Consider the following 15,668-nt stretch of genomic DNA (forward strand, 5'->3'; position numbering starts at 1 on the left):
ACCCAGACCCCCTGCATTGGGAGTGTGGAGTCTTAGCCATTGGACCACCAGGGAAGTCCCTCTTTTAATGCTTATTTCTCATTTTAACCTCACCCCCTCTAAAGTCTATTCTGCACATGACTACTACTTAACCATCTTTGAACCTACGAATATCAAGCACTCCTCTGTTAACTCAGACAAACTCATGAATTTATAAACCTTTAATTTTGTCATAGCATTTTTTTCTTGTTTTGCAATGTCCACTGACTGAACAAATAACATTATTTTTATGTTTTCACCCTTTTTTATAAAAAGTGAAATATAGTTGATTCAGTGTTGTGCCAATTTCTGCTGTACAGCAAAGTGACTCAGAAATAACTATTTTTAAAAAGCTATATTTTAAAAGGAAAGAACATTCAATTATAGTTTCACCAACTCCCTTACACATCATCTGTTATCATTTTCCATGGTGAATCTTAGAATTATAATGGTGTTTTAATGACCACTTAGTCCCACTTTTTTGCCCAATGTGGCCCAGAGAAGGGACCTCATCTATCACACTAAGTCTTGATTCTACTTTTTCATTTTATTTATTTTTTACTGAGTATTTGGCTCTGTACAAATTATTCTACTTGTCAATACCCCAGTTTCCTTATCTGGAAAACAAGGACACTCATAGAGCTCACTTCACAGAGCTATAATGAAGAGTCAATGCCATAATGCATGTGAAATGCTTGGTCCAGGACCTGATATCTTTAAATACTTCCATCTGATTTTCAGGGCTTCCCAGGTGGCTCAGTGGTGAAGAATCTGCCCCACAATGCAAGAGATGTGGGTTCAACCCCTGGGTCAGGAAGATTCCCTGAAGAAGGAAATGGCAACCCACTCCAGTATTCTTGCCTGGGAAATCTCATAGAAAGAGGTACCTGGTGTGCTACAGTCCATGGAGTCACAAAGATTTGGACATGACTGAGCCAACACACACACACACACATCTGATTTTCAAGACTTTCTGAAATCCTGTCTCACTTTACCTGTCCAATCATACTGCCTGTGTTGTGCTTAGTTGCTTCAGTCATGTTGACTCTTTGCAATCCCAATGGACTGCAGCCCGCCAGGCTCCTTTGTCCATTTTTTCTTCTGGCAAGAATACTGGAGTGGGTTGCCATGTTCTCCTCCAGGGGATCTTCCCAACCCAGGGATTGAATCCAGGTCCCCCTCATTGCAGGCAGATTCTTTACCAACTAAGCCACCAGGAAAGCCCACCATACTGCCTGAGTGAGTGAAAGTCACTCAGTCACATCCGACTTTTTGTGACCCCAAGGATTATACTGTCCATGGAATTCTCCAGGCCGGAATACTGGAGTGGGTAGCCGTTTCCTTCTAGGAGATCTTCCCAACCCAGGGTCAAAGCCAGGTCTCCTGCATTGCGGGTGGATTCTTTACCAACTGAGCCACAAGGGAAGCCCTACTTTTCTTCAAATTCTGACCTGTCTTTCCAGTCTCAAATGCCCTGTGGCAATTTCCTTCACAGGACCTTTTTCAGATTCCATCTAAACTGTGCCCATTTGAACCTTATCCCTGCCTTAGGGTTTACATCAAGCCCTGATTCCTCCTTGAAGTCTTCATTTCTCCTTTTTTAAGTCTCCACAGTTATGATGTGATTATTTGCAATTTTTCTGTAATTTCATGTGTTTTACCACTGTAACTTGATTACAGTTTCATGGAGTATGAAATTGTTTTAAGCTTTGAAGAATCTAGATTTACAGTGCTTAGCACCAAGTAGAAACTTCATAAAAGTTTACTGGTTGGTTGATTAGGAGTATTGACTTGGCAGATTTTAAAAGTTCTGGCCCTGTAAGCTATTCCCTTGTGTGGAATATAGTCTAGTAACATGTCATTTACATACTTAATGAATTTATTTATACTTAATATCCTACCTGCTTCCACTGAGAATTTGAAGCAGCATATAACTCATGTGGTGTGATTTCATATCGTTACACATATTTGGATAGAGTGATTTTTAAAGATATAGTTAAAGAAATATATCCCACCAAAAGAAATAGGTAAGTTGATGATTTTTTCTTGCAAGCTTCTAAGTTTTTTCAGTGAAATCATTTATTTTACCAACTGGTTGAATGTGTGAAACTTAAAACACATTATGGTGTTTTAATCACTCTTTTCAGCTCTGAAGCCTTTGTTGCAAAAAAAAAGCTCTGAAAGCGTCAGTCAGAACCAGAGAAAAATGAAGTATATTTCATATTTTGGGTTTGGGAAATCTGATTGTTTCTCTTGGAACAGATTGTTCATTATAACAGTGTCTGTAATAAATGGAGTGCACTGCCGAGATAGATGGAAATGAAATTAATTTGGCTCAGATGTGATCTTTGTTTTGCTTATGAGAATTTGAAACATCCTTACAGAGTTTCAAATTTCCATGCAATTTAGAAATAAAAGAGATTTCAAAATGTGTCTTTCTCCCTTGCCGTGGCCCTGTAGAACAGAACAGCCAATGTGAATAACTTTGTAGGAAATTAGAGTGTGATTGGACCTTCTCAGAATTCTTGTTGAAAGTATACACTCCCCAAATTCAAGTAATGCCTAAGAGAATGTGCTTTCTGTTGCAGGTCGCCTATCAGACTGGTAACTATGATCTGGCTAAGAAAGTTTTCTCACCAGTCTGGGATTATTTTGTTGCTTCACCACCTCAGGGTGACCAATCCATTATTTGTTTAAGCAATATAATGACTATTACACAGAGAAGGTAATTAGAAATGTTCTTTTAAAATATTATTTTGCTTATTGAAAAGATAGGTATTAGCTGTGAAGCCTGGAGTTAATTTATTTTCAAGTTCATGTTGAGATGGTATATGTAAAACTACTTCCAACAAGTAAAGTGTAGATATTCTGAAGGTTTGGGTCCTTCTTAGAACTTGCTTTGTTAGAATCAGAAAAAACACTGGAAACATATAGGTACATTCTGAATATAAGCTAATGAGGTTATGAGGAAAAAAACCCCAAATACTAACCAAGGTAGTGTCAGTTTTACTAGAAGACACAAATACGTATTGGGAACCTTTATCACAGAGAAAGATCAGGTTGAGATTAAGGTTAGGGTCTGGTGGGTGAGCTCTTAGGGTAAGAAGGCTTTTCCTTTGCTTGAAGAGGCACCCAGGATTAGGCCATCAACTGCAAATAGGTCTATAGAAGCCATAGAAAGCTACAGGCTATCCTTTGCCATTTTTTCTTTAAGAAACCAAAGTTTAAGGGCAGCATCAGAAATGAGCATTGGTATAATTTCAGCCTGTCTCAACATATTCAGTAAGAACAGTCTCCTTAAAAAAAAAAAAAAAAAAAAAAGAACAGTCTCCTTTACCTGCTTGATAATGCCTAAAATTCCCTTAATAAGGCAAAACTCTTCACTCCTCAAAGGTAACGAGTTTAAAAATGCAAATGCTGAATGAGGCAAGACATTGGTAACACTTATTCATGTAAATGTATAATTCCATTCAATTAAACAAACATAAACTTAGTGTTTACCATGTATGAGGATGCTCAGTGCTGTGGGGGATGGATTCAAGAGGCATTAAAGAAGAGGAAGAGATAGATCTTGGCAGATTTTATGTGACTTGTGGGGATAAGACAGAGGAAGGAGGGGAAGCCTACTGGGATTTCCAGCGAGGGTAAGCCTCTGATGTTACTAAGGGAAGCTGAAAGGTAGAGTGAGTTTTTGGATGAAGAGAACGAATTTGGGGATGTATGGAGTTCAGTTTTCCAGCAGGACAACTCTGTAGATATGAGCTGACACTCAGGAGAGAGCTCAAGGCTAGAGACTTATGTAAATTGTTCACTGAGGTCATTGTTGGAATTTTGACAATGAGTGATAGCTTCCGAGAAATGACTGTTGAGCAGAAAAGGTAGAAGGCTGGACTTGAATCCTGGGGCATTGCTTACATTTAAGAGATAGAAGTAGGAATTGGAATCAAGGAAGGAAACTGAAATGGATCAGTTCTGGAAGTGAAAGTCCAGGAAAGTGCATTGCCAAGGGAAGTGAGAAGATTATCATGGAGGCCCTGACGAGCACTGTTATATGCTGGTGCAAAGTCAGATGGAGTAGTCACTTAAGAAAATGCTGCAAAGAGGTTGGGTAGGATGAAAGCCGAGAAGAGGCTTTTAGAGTTGGCAAATAGGAAGACATTGGTAAGTTGAAGAAAGCCATTTCTGTTCTGTGATGGGCCAGAAATATATTGCAGTTAGTTAAGGAATAAATGAAAATGGAAAATAGTAACAAGCAAAAACTACCCATGTGAAGTTTGGTGGTAAAGATCAGAGGAAAGTTTGCAGAGGCTTTTGGGGGAAGGCAAGCTTGCTTAAGGACAGAATTTGGAGGATTGAGATAAGAGAGCCAGTGGCAAGGGAGAGCCTAAGAATGTATGGTGGTGGGGCTACAAAGATCCTAGAGCACGTGGAGGTGGAGAACAGGAAGTTTATATCATTTTCTATGGGGAATACGAATAAGGAGGCATCAGGGATAGACGGAAGTGTTGCTGAGAATCATGGCTCAGCTGATGTTATGTAACATGAATTGTATCAATAGCAGAGCCCAGTTCCTTGTGGCTGAGGGCTACATATGATTCACCTTTATATTCTAGGATCTAGAATAATGATTTTATACATGGTTGGTGTTGAGCAAATGCTAGTTTGAATGAAACAAAAAAGGAATGAGGTAAATAAATAAGTGATTAATTGATTGGCCATTATGGGAGGGATAAAAAAAATCAGATGACATCTATGCAAGGTCAGGCAAGTTTATTATTGCATAAATTATGGGGTGCAGAATCTAAAGTGCTAGAGAGGTCACTGTGGAAATGACTAATCAGAGTCCAAGCTGGGTACTGGAGGAACTAGAGCCAGGAGGAGGTGATAACCTGGACTTGCTGTGTGTGTCGAATTACTCATGGTCAGCAATGACAAAGAAAGTTTAGTATGAGTTGTAGAAGCAGGATAACTAAAATCCTCCTGGCAAAGACAATTTCAGAGTTTAACACGGTGGTGAAACAGATCATCTTTAATGTCAATTACTGATGTTGGATCCTTTCCTGTTTTATAGGGAGAGTGGAGGGACCTGAAGCTTAGGAGAGAGGGTTTGTCACCAACTTAGGCCTAAGGGCAAGGAAGGGACTACAGAAACAGAGAAGGAAGACTGCAGATTTCACAGTTTTGCCCGTGGTGGGCACTGTTGACTGTAATTTAGAAAAGATAATTTGAAGTGACTCTACTTCTGTAGGGCTTCCTGGTGTCTCAGATGGTAAAGACTCTGCCTGCACTGCAGGGGACCGGAGTTTGATCCCTGGATTAGGAAGATCTCCTGGAGTAGGGAATGGCTAACCACTTCAGTTTTCTTGCCTGGAGAATTCCATGGACTGAGGAGCCTGGCGGGCTATAGTCAGACATGACTGAGACATGGCAGTGTGTTAATAGCTCAGTTGTGTCTGACTGTTTGTGCTCCCATGGACTGTAGCCCACCAGGCTCCTCTGTCCATGGGATTCACCAGGCAAGAATACTGGAGTGGGTAGTCATTCCCTTCTTCTGGACATCTTCCCCACCCAGGGATCAAGTTCACATCTCTTACATCTCCTGCGTTGGCAGGCAGGTTCTTTACCATCTGAGCCACCAGGAAAGCCCAAATCTGTCTCTACTTCTCTTTAACCATGGCTGATTTTGCTATAAATAACCCCCACTTTCAGAAAGTTTATTGATTGAAATATTGGGCCTATTTTCCAAACTTCTGAGTATCTATAATGATTTCAATTATATTGATAGAAAAGAGCTATATATTTTAGAATCAGAAAATTTTGCCAATGGTTTATGTTTTATATATCCATGACATATGTCCATAGCTTAATTTTCTTAGTTATGAACTTGTTGTTAAGAACAGTCTTTATTAAACAGCTGTGTAAGAGTTACTATGTTACATACTTTTGCTGCTGCTGCTGCTGCTGCTAAGTTGCTTCAGTTGTGTCTGAGTCTGTGCAACCCTATGGACAGCAGCCCACCAAGGCTCCTCTGTCCACAGGATTCTCTAGGCAAGAATGGCACCCCACTCCAGTACTCTTGCCTGGAAAATCCCATGAACCGAGGAGCCTGGTGGGCTGCAGTCCATGGGGTCGCTAAGAGTCGGACACGACTGAGCAGCTGGCTTCACTTTGACTTTTCACTTTCATGCATTGGAGAAGGAAATGGCAACCCACTCCAGTGTTCTTGCCTGGAGAATCCCAGGGATGGGGGAGGCTGGTGGGCTGCCGTCTATGGGGTCACACAGAGTCGGACATGACTGAAGTGACTTAGCAGCACCAGCCATTTCCTTCTCCGACTTTTGCTGCTATCTTGGGATAATTGTGTTGGTATAACAAATCAATCTACAAAGTTGAATTCACATACTAAATCACCTTATACCTGTAACATCATTTACTTCTTTTTGCAGATTACATTCAGATATTTTGGCAGAGAGTTCTTCAATTCTCTTATATCTTTTTCTTAGAAATATCTTTGTAACAAGTGACATTAAAATTAAAGAAGAAAATTTTTTCTGTGATAATATTAAAGGCAATGAGATTTTCCCTTCTCAACAAGTAAGTGAATTAAAATCATTGCAAATGCATTGATTTCCCTTGATTTGTTTCTTGATGTTTCAAGTTTATGAGCTGTGGGGATTGTATATCCTCACTTGTGAACGGACTGAGAGACCTTTGTATGATTGTGCTGGTTTATTTGATATTGTTTGTAGATTTCACAGGCCTAGGCTCATGGTTTTTTCCCCCCTTCTTTTCTATTTATATATATATATTCCTGTATAAAAGTAGTATAAATTCAAATATTCAAAATTTATAATGTATAAAGTGAAACCTATTAGAATCCCATTATCCCTAAGAATGCTACATTCTTGTTTTCCTGTGATTTCTCCCATTTTTAAAAATACGCATAGACAAATATGCTATTATTACTTACAAAAACAGAATCCTGATGGACTCACTGTTCTGTAACTTGCTTTTTGAATACTTTTTATAATTTATCTTAGACATACTTTCATGCTGGTACATATCCATCTAGTACATTTTTTAAAACTATAATATTGCATCCTGTGCAGAGACAGGAATTTAACTTATCTCCTATTGATATGTTCTCAAGGTACTTATAAATGTTGCTCTGTTACACCTGCAGCCTTACAATACTCTTGCTTTTAGTAACAATCCTACATTATTTTTTTCAATCTAAATTGAGGTTCACTCTTCTTTTTCTCCCTTCCTTCTTTACTTACTTTAGATATATGGAGACTTTAGTCATTTTTGTTTTTCTTTTACAGTAGCTTTTTCCTACCAATCCACTTATTCATTAATTAATTAGCCAATAACTTGTTCCATGAGACTGTGCCAATTTCTGTGGCTATGAAAGTAAAAAAACAAACAAACATGACTCTCTGCCTAAGACAAGTTCACACTCTTGTAGAGCCCAAGCATTCACAGCCATTGACCTGTCCTACTAAGTTGCATTCGGCTTCTTTTATTTTTATCATCTAGTCTGAAAATGAGGACAATCTTTAAGTACTTCAGTGAATTCCAGAATGCTGGACTACCATTCTAATAACAGTTTGCTATATAGAAATTTCTGGTTGCCCCTCATATTGTTTTCTTTCAATGAAATGTCTCCCCAGGAAAGAAAAAAGAGTAAGATAGGATTCTTACTCTTCTTAAGTGATGTTTAATCACAAAGAGCCTAACCTTACATTTTGCTTTAAGTAGAAGTATGGGAGAAGGCAATGGCACCCCACTCCAGTACTGTTGCCCGGAAAATCCCATGGATGGCCGAGCCTGATAGGCTGCAGTCCATGGGGTCACTAACAGTCGGACACTACTGAGCGACTTCACTTTCATTTTCCACTTTCATGCGTTGGAGAAGGAAATGGCAACCCACTCCAGTGTTCTTGCCTGGAGAATCCCATGGACGGAGAAGCCTGGTGGGCTGCAGTCCATGGGGTCACACGGAGTCGGACACGACTGAAGCAACTTAGCAGCAGCAGCAGAAGTATAATAGAAGATAGGTTGGTCTACAAAAAATTTACCATTTTCTCACAAATCCAGGAGAGAAATAAGACTCTATTAATCAAGTGGGGGCCATATTACAGCAATTCTATATTTTAATTATTATTTGTTATAGTTTATGTTTTTGAAAAAGCTAGAGTTTTCCTCCTAAAATATAGCCAAGATTTTATCTTACCAATCAAAAAAGATTGGTGCCTTTTCTGTTACTAGTGGTATTTGATTGCAATTCATAAAAAGATTTTAAGTTTAATTCTAAGATTGTGTCATCCGTATGTATCAATAGCATTATTGGGGAGTTAGAGTTGTTTCTGAATTTAGGTTTTTCTTTTTATCAACATTCATGTTATTGTTAAGTTACAAAGGTCACATTTCCTACCCCTTCACCTCATTAGAGACACACAAGTTAAGTACCTGGTGTTCAGCTTGAGTAACAATACCTGTTTCTTTACAGATTGCTAGACTAATTGAATGTGAGAGAGTATTGGTGGCATTGGAACTGAGCAACTACCTAAATGATTCCAGTTATGCCCTTCAGGCTGTGACTCAGTGTTACGGCCTCCTTGCTCCTATCATTTATCACAATATTGTTTTGGTACCTGTTGTACAGGTAAGGATTTCACCCCCTCCCCATAAGGGTATTTTTTTACAAAGGCAAGTCAACACTGCATTTTGGAAAAGAAAATGCAACGTGTCTCTTAGAAAGTACAAATAGGTCAAGAATGAGTATTATGACATTTTGTGAGTTAACTGAAAGACATTTTAATAATTTAAATTATATGTCTGGGAATAAATAAGAACTTAAAATGTGTTTCCCTGAAAACATTCAGCCCTGTTGCTGTCCATATTTAAATATGGGTACATACTTTTCTAGGTTGTTTTTTAAAAGTCATTTCAATTTTTATGATCTTGTAATGTTAGAAACAGCAATATTTATTCAAGGCATACTGTTAAAGCCATCACTGAGGGGAAACAAATTGATGGATAACCAGAAAATAAACTTGATGTCTCTGTGGTTAAATTGGAATTTTTGGAAAAAAGGTTGATAAACTTGGCTGAAGGGATTGTATTAGTTGTCTGTGTTTCCTAACAAATCACCAACACTCAATGGCTTAAAACAACACCCATTCACTATCTCATAGTTTCTGGAGGTCAGAAGGCTGGATACAGGTTGTCTGGATCTTTGGCTCAGGATCTCATCAGGCTAAATTCAAGGTGTTGACCAGAGCTGTGGTCTCATCTGAGGCTTAGGTTTCTTCCAAATTCATTGGTTGTTGAGAGATTCATTCCATTGCGGCCATGTGATGAGTCCCTTAGTTCTGAAAGGCTGACCACCAGTGCCCTGCAACATGCCCTTCTCCACAACATGGCAGTCTGCTTCTTAAAGCATCGTCCTTTCTTCTTAGAGGTGAGAGATTAGAGATGTCAGACCTACTTTGGAGTGGGGGCACGTCCCAGACATTTCATTAATGTGTCAGGCCCCTGACTCTTCTTAGGGTTTATTTCTATCCTCTGGAGGGCAAGCATCTCACATCTTCAACATACTTGCCATTTCTTGTTTATTAGGTTTGGTTAGCATGATTTATTGATGTAGTGGTCCAGTGTTTTGTTTTGAGACATGTCCACAAAGTTAAGGTCCTTTCATAAAATATTAGGTCAGAGAGTAGAAGCATTATCACTGCCCTAGATCAAGACTCTAAATGCATGTTTTTATCTGCTTGGTGTGAATTGGAGCTTCTTCAGATACTTCTTCCCCATAGGATATTATTTCTGTCCAATAAGATAAAAAAGGCAACATTAGCCACCTCAAGGCACCCCCACTCCTTTTTTTAAAAAAAAAAAAACTTTTTATTTTATACTGGAGTATAGCCAATTAACAATGTTGTGATAATTTCGGGTAAGCGACTCAGCCATACGTATACTCCTTTTATTCATTCTCCCCCAAACTCCCTTTTAAGTGCTCCAGCAAAGATACCACAATGGAACAGTGCCTGAAATTGCTGCTTCCTTGGTTGAATTGAGGGTAGTCCCCTGTCATCCTCTGGGATCCTACTGATTCAGGATGCATTTAACTCAGAAAGTGGATTATAGCTATGAGGGAAAGACGTAGGAAAGGAGTTTTTAAATTAAATTATATAGTTTAGAGCAGGAAAAGATGAATGGAACAAGGGATGGATGCCAGAAATAGGCCTCACTGTAGAAGAATGTAATGTGTGATGGAATTGGCTTTCCAATTCAGTGGGAAGATAATGGATATTTTTAGTAAATGGTGGTGAAACATCAGGATATTCCTCTGAAAGAAAGTAGAATTTGACCCCTACTTTGTACCATATGTAAAATGTCCAGATATATTAAAGGCTTAAATGTAAAAGAAAGCAAAATCTTTTGGAAAAAAATAATCCCTAGAGTCTATGTACAGTCACTGTTGGGGAACTCTAACCAAAATAGAACTCTTAGATATAAGAAATATTTGACTGTATTTAAATGTGTGGCAAAAGGAGCCATAACAAAGATAGTAGGCAATTTATGGATTTGGGAAAGGTATCCAACACTAATGAGGGTAACTATATATAACAAAAAGTCTTTTAATAACAATAAATAATGGGCATGGGATAACAATATGAAGTTTATAGGAGAGCAAATCCACGTGGCAAAAAAACATAGGAAAAGATGCTCAGATTCTGAATATCCATAGAAATTCCCATTAAATCAACAATATAATATCACTAGCAGAATTGAAAAGATCTGTAACTCCTATTGCTGGTGAGGATGTGGGGCAAAGGTATTCTCATTCATCAATGGGAGAAATGTGAACTGTTATAGTCTTTAGAATTTGGTGATACAAACCTAATTTTAATTAAACTAAGTATAAGTAAAATTAAAAACAAATATGCCTAACATAGCAATTCCTCCGCTAGTAATTTATCTCATGGAATAATATTTTAGTAAATTAAAAAGTACATTTACACAGCCCAGCAATTCCTTTCTTAATGATTTATCCCATGGATTAAAATCACCCCTAGTTCCACCATTGCTTCCATCTGTTCTACCTACTGGGGACACAATACCACATAATGGCATTGATTTAGAGGGTCTACTGTACCCTGGAGGATGGTACCTCACCCTCCCTAGGTATCGTCTCAAAGCTGGCACCTCACTTGCTGCTCATTTTGGCAACTGAATAGGTAGAAGGATGGTTGTTGTTGTGTTTTTTTTTTTTGGCTATGCCGTGTTGCTTGTGAGATCTTAGCTCCCCAACCAGGGATTGAACCGACTGGACTGCCAGGGAATTCCCTGTGTAAGGGTGTTTATTGTAGCTTTCTTGGTGAAGTCAAAAAATCTGGAGACAAAGAGGACATGCAGTAATTGAAGGATGGCCAGAACTGCCAGATTGTAAAACATCAACCTTAAAACTGTGCAACAGGAAGGCTCTGGAAAATGGTTGCAAAATTATCATTGGTTTACAGTAAATAATAGTAGGCAACCGTTAGAAATGATGAATTAAATCTATACCTGTAGACTTGGAGGGATTTTTCGCAAGATATGCCTGAAGGGGAAATGCATAGTAAGTGTGCTTAATTTCACTTTGTAAAATAACATTAACTCTCTCTGTGTGTGAAAGTGAAAGTGCATGTGAAAGTGAAGTGAAAGTGTTAGTTGCTCAGTCATGTCTATGGGATTCTCCAGGCAAGAATACTGGAGAATACACACACACACACACACACACACACACACATAGGATTACATGAGCCCAGAGAAAACTACAGAACTGCTAGGTGGTTAACTTGATTCGGGGATATGGAACAGTAGGTTGGGAGATGGTGATGGTGGAAGGGAGGAATTAAAGCTGCATTGAAAATAATTCATAAGAGTTCTGTGACAACAGTAATAATATTGTTAGAGTGATGGCTTGAAGCAATTAATGTGCCCACAAAGGACCAACCTCCATATATTAATTTGTCCTTTGGGATAATCTGAAAGATGAATAGATTGATGCAATCTAAGTCTGCTCTTCTGATAGCAATATTGCTCAGAAGTGTGTGGCAATATTGAAAGCTAAACTTAATTGTCTAGCTCTGGATCAAATTCAGGATCACATGATATGGAGAGTAATTAAGGAAGTAAGTGCCAATTTGGAAAACTCAGCAGTGGCCACAGGACTGGAAAAGGTCCGTTTTCATTCCAATCCCAAAGAAAGGCAAATGCCAAAGAATGCTCAAACCACCACACAATTGCACTCATCTCACATGCTAGTAAAGTAATGCTCAAAATTCTCCAAGCCAGGCTTCAGCAATACATGAACTGTGAAATTCCAGATGTTCAAGCTGGTTTTAGAAAAGGCAGAGGAACCAGAGATCAAATTGCCAACATCCGCTGGATCATGGAAAAAGCAAGAGAGTTCCAGAAAAACATCTATTTCTGCTTTATTGACTATGCCAAAGCCTTTGACTGTGTGGATAACAATAAACTGTGGAAAATTCTGAAAGAGATGGGAATACCAGACCACCTGACCTGCCTCTTGAGAAACCTATATGTAGGTCAGGAAGCAGTAGTTAGAACTGGACATAGAAAAACAGACTGGTTTCAAATAGGAAAAGGAGTACGTCAAGGCTGTATCTTATCACTGTGCTTATTTAACTTGTATGCAGAGTACATCATGAGAAACACTGGGCTGGAAGAAGCACAAGCTGGAATCAAGATTGCCGGGAGAAATATCAATAACCTCAGATATGCAGATGACACCACCCTTATGGGAGAAAGTGAAGAGGAACTAAAAAGCCTCTTGATGAAAGCGAAAGTGGAGAGTAAAAAGGTTGGCTTGAAGCTCAACATTCAGAAAATGAAGATTATGGCATCTGGTCCCATCACTTCATGGGAAATAGATGGGGAAACAGTGGAAACAGTGTCAGACTTTATTTTTTGGGGCTCCAAAATCACTGCAGATGGTGACTGCAGCCATGAAATTAAAAGACGCTTACTCCTTGGAAGGAAAGTTAAGACCAACCTAGATAGCATATTCAAAAGCAGAGACGTTACTTTGCCAACAAAGGTCCATCTAATCAAGGCTATGGTTTTTCCAGTGGTCATGTATGGATGTGAGAGTTGGACTGTGAAGAAAGCTGAGCACCGAAGAATTGATGCTTTTGAACTGTGGTGTTGGAGAAGACTCTTGAGAGTCCCTTGGACTGCAAAGAGATCCAACCAGTCCATTCTACAGGAGACCAGTTCTGGGTGTTCATTGGAAGGACTGATGCTGAAGCTGAAACTCCAATACTTTGGCCACCTCATGCAAAGAGTTGACTCATTGGAAAAGCCCCTGATGCTGGGAGGGATTGGGGGCAGGAGGAGAAGGGGACAACAGAGGATGAGTTGGCTGGATGACATCACCGACTCGATGGACATGAGTTTGGGTAAACTCCGGGAGTTGGTGATGGACAGGGAGGCCTGGCATGCTGTGATTCATGGGGTTGCAAAGAGTCGGACACGACTGAGCGACTGAACTGAACTGAACTGAAGTGCCAATATTAATTGATTTCCTGGGATATGAGTGCTTGGTTTTATTTTAAAGGAAGCTGTTATACCAAGTACCCATATTGCTGTATATTTAATATGGTAATAGTCCTTCTCTGTAAGTTTTTTTCAAGGTTCTCCTAAGCCTGAATGTCATCTTTAGTGTCTTGTACACATGTAACATTTTACCTGTATCTTTTGTAGTACTTGTCAGTATGGGCTTTGTTTTATCTATTTTTGTATTTATTTTATCCTTTCCTCTAGCTTTCAAGTTACTTTAGATGACGTACTCATCTGAACATTGAATTTATCAATTTTATCTCAGGGTACACTTCTTTGTACAAGATAAGCAATTGGTCCATAATTATTAACAACAATAAAATGTGATGGCTTAAACCTGCATGATTTAAATAGGATATTTTTTTAATGAGTAAAGATATTTTCAACAAAAAGCACTGTGTTTCTGTTTTTCAGATCTTGATAAAGTGTGTGGTAGTTTTGCAAGGACTACCAAATGTCATCCACTCAAAGAAACATCTTGCAAGCTTTGAAAGTGTACAGCATATGATAGCTTGCTGTATCTTCTACATAACAAAGGTATCTACCTCATTCTTTCACTAGTGCCATAAGACTTAGGAGCCCTAAAGATTTAGAAAGTTACTTTTTTTAAAATATAAATTTATTTTAATTGGAGGCTAATTACTTTACAATATTGTATTAGTTTTGCCATACATCAACATGAATCTGCCACGGGTGTACACGTGCTCCCCATCCTGAACCCCTCTCCCACCTCCCTCCCTGTACCATCCCTCTGGGTCATCCCAGTGCACCAGCCCCAAGCATCCTGTATCATGTATCGAACCTGGACATTTGTTTCATATATGATATTATACATGTTTCAATGCCATTCTCCCAAATCATCCCACCCTCTCCCTCTCCCACAGAGTCCAAAAGACTATTCTATACATCTGTGTCTCTTTTGCTGTCTCTCATACAGGGTTAATGTTACCATCTTTCTAAATTCCATATGCATTAGTATACTGTATTGGTGTTTTTCTTTCTGGCTTACTTCACTCTGTATAATAGGCTCCAGTTTCATCCACCTCATTAGAACTAATTCAAATGTATTCTTTTTAATGGCTGAGTAATACTCTATTGTGTATATGTACCACAGCTTTCTTATCCATTCATCTGCTGATGGGCATCTAGGTTGCTTCCATGTCCTGGCTATTATAAACAGTGCTGTGATGAACATTGGGGTACACGTGTCTCTTTCAATTCTGGTTTCCTCATTGTGTATGCCCAGCAGTGGGATTCCTGGATCATAAGGCAGTTCTATTTCCAGTTTTTTAAGGAATCTCCACACTGTTCTCCATAGTGGCTGTACTAGTTTGCATTCCCACTAACAGTGTAAGAGGGTTCCCTTTTCTCCACATCCTCTCCAGCATTTATTGCTTGTAGACTTTTGGATCACAGCCATTCTGACTGGCGTGAAATGGTGCCTCATTGTGGTTTTGATTTGTATTTCTCTGATAATGAGTGATGTTGAGCATCTTTTCATGTGTTTGTTAGCCATCTGTATGTCTTCTTTGGAGAAATGTCTGTTTAGTTCTTTGGCCCATTTTTTGATTGGGTCGTTTATTTTTCTAGAATTGAGCTGCAGGAGTTGCTTGTATATTTTTGAGATTAGTTGTTTGTCAGTTGCTTCATTTGCTATTCTGAAGGCTGTCTTTTCACCTTGCTTAAAGTTTCCTTTGTTGTGCAGAAGCTTTTAATTTTAATTAGGTCCCATTTATTTATTTTTGCTTTTATTTCCAATGTTCTGAGAGGTGGGTCATAGAGGATCCTGCTGTGATGTATTTTGGAGAGTGTTTTGCCTATGTTCTCCTCTAGGAGTTTTATACTTTCTGGTCTTATATTTAGATCTTTAATCCATTTTGAGTTTATTTTTGTGTATGGTGTTAGAAAGTGTTCTAGATTCATTCTTTTACAAGTGGTTGACCAGATTTCCCAGCACCACTTGTTAAAGATTGTCTTTTCTCCACTGTATATTCTTGCCTCCTTTGTCAAAGATAAGGTGT

General features: G+C 38.8%; 1 protein-coding gene across 10 annotated transcripts in view; it reads left to right on the plus strand.

Annotated features, from left to right (window-relative positions):
* Positions 1 to 15,668, plus strand: part of CFAP54 (cilia and flagella associated protein 54) — a 312,887-nt gene that overhangs the window by 83,944 nt on the left and 213,275 nt on the right. For 9 of the 10 annotated variants that reach the window (XR_011566649.1, XR_011566651.1, XR_011566650.1 and 6 more), the window contains 4 exons: positions 2,607 to 2,743; positions 6,465 to 6,612; positions 8,531 to 8,686; positions 14,062 to 14,184. Coding sequence is in view for 7 of the 10 variants with exons in the window: in XM_070789566.1 (XP_070645667.1) it covers positions 2,607 to 2,743; positions 6,465 to 6,612; positions 8,531 to 8,686; positions 14,062 to 14,184 (564 nt within the window). In the remaining 3 variants the exon portion in view is untranslated. The remainder of the gene's footprint in view (positions 1 to 2,606; positions 2,744 to 6,464; positions 6,613 to 8,530; positions 8,687 to 14,061; positions 14,185 to 15,668) is intronic. The other variant, XM_070789570.1, reaches the window with a different exon arrangement.

Source organism: Bos indicus, chromosome 5 (assembly GCF_029378745.1).
Source record: "Bos indicus isolate NIAB-ARS_2022 breed Sahiwal x Tharparkar chromosome 5, NIAB-ARS_B.indTharparkar_mat_pri_1.0, whole genome shotgun sequence".
NCBI lineage: Eukaryota > Metazoa > Chordata > Mammalia > Artiodactyla > Bovidae > Bos > Bos indicus.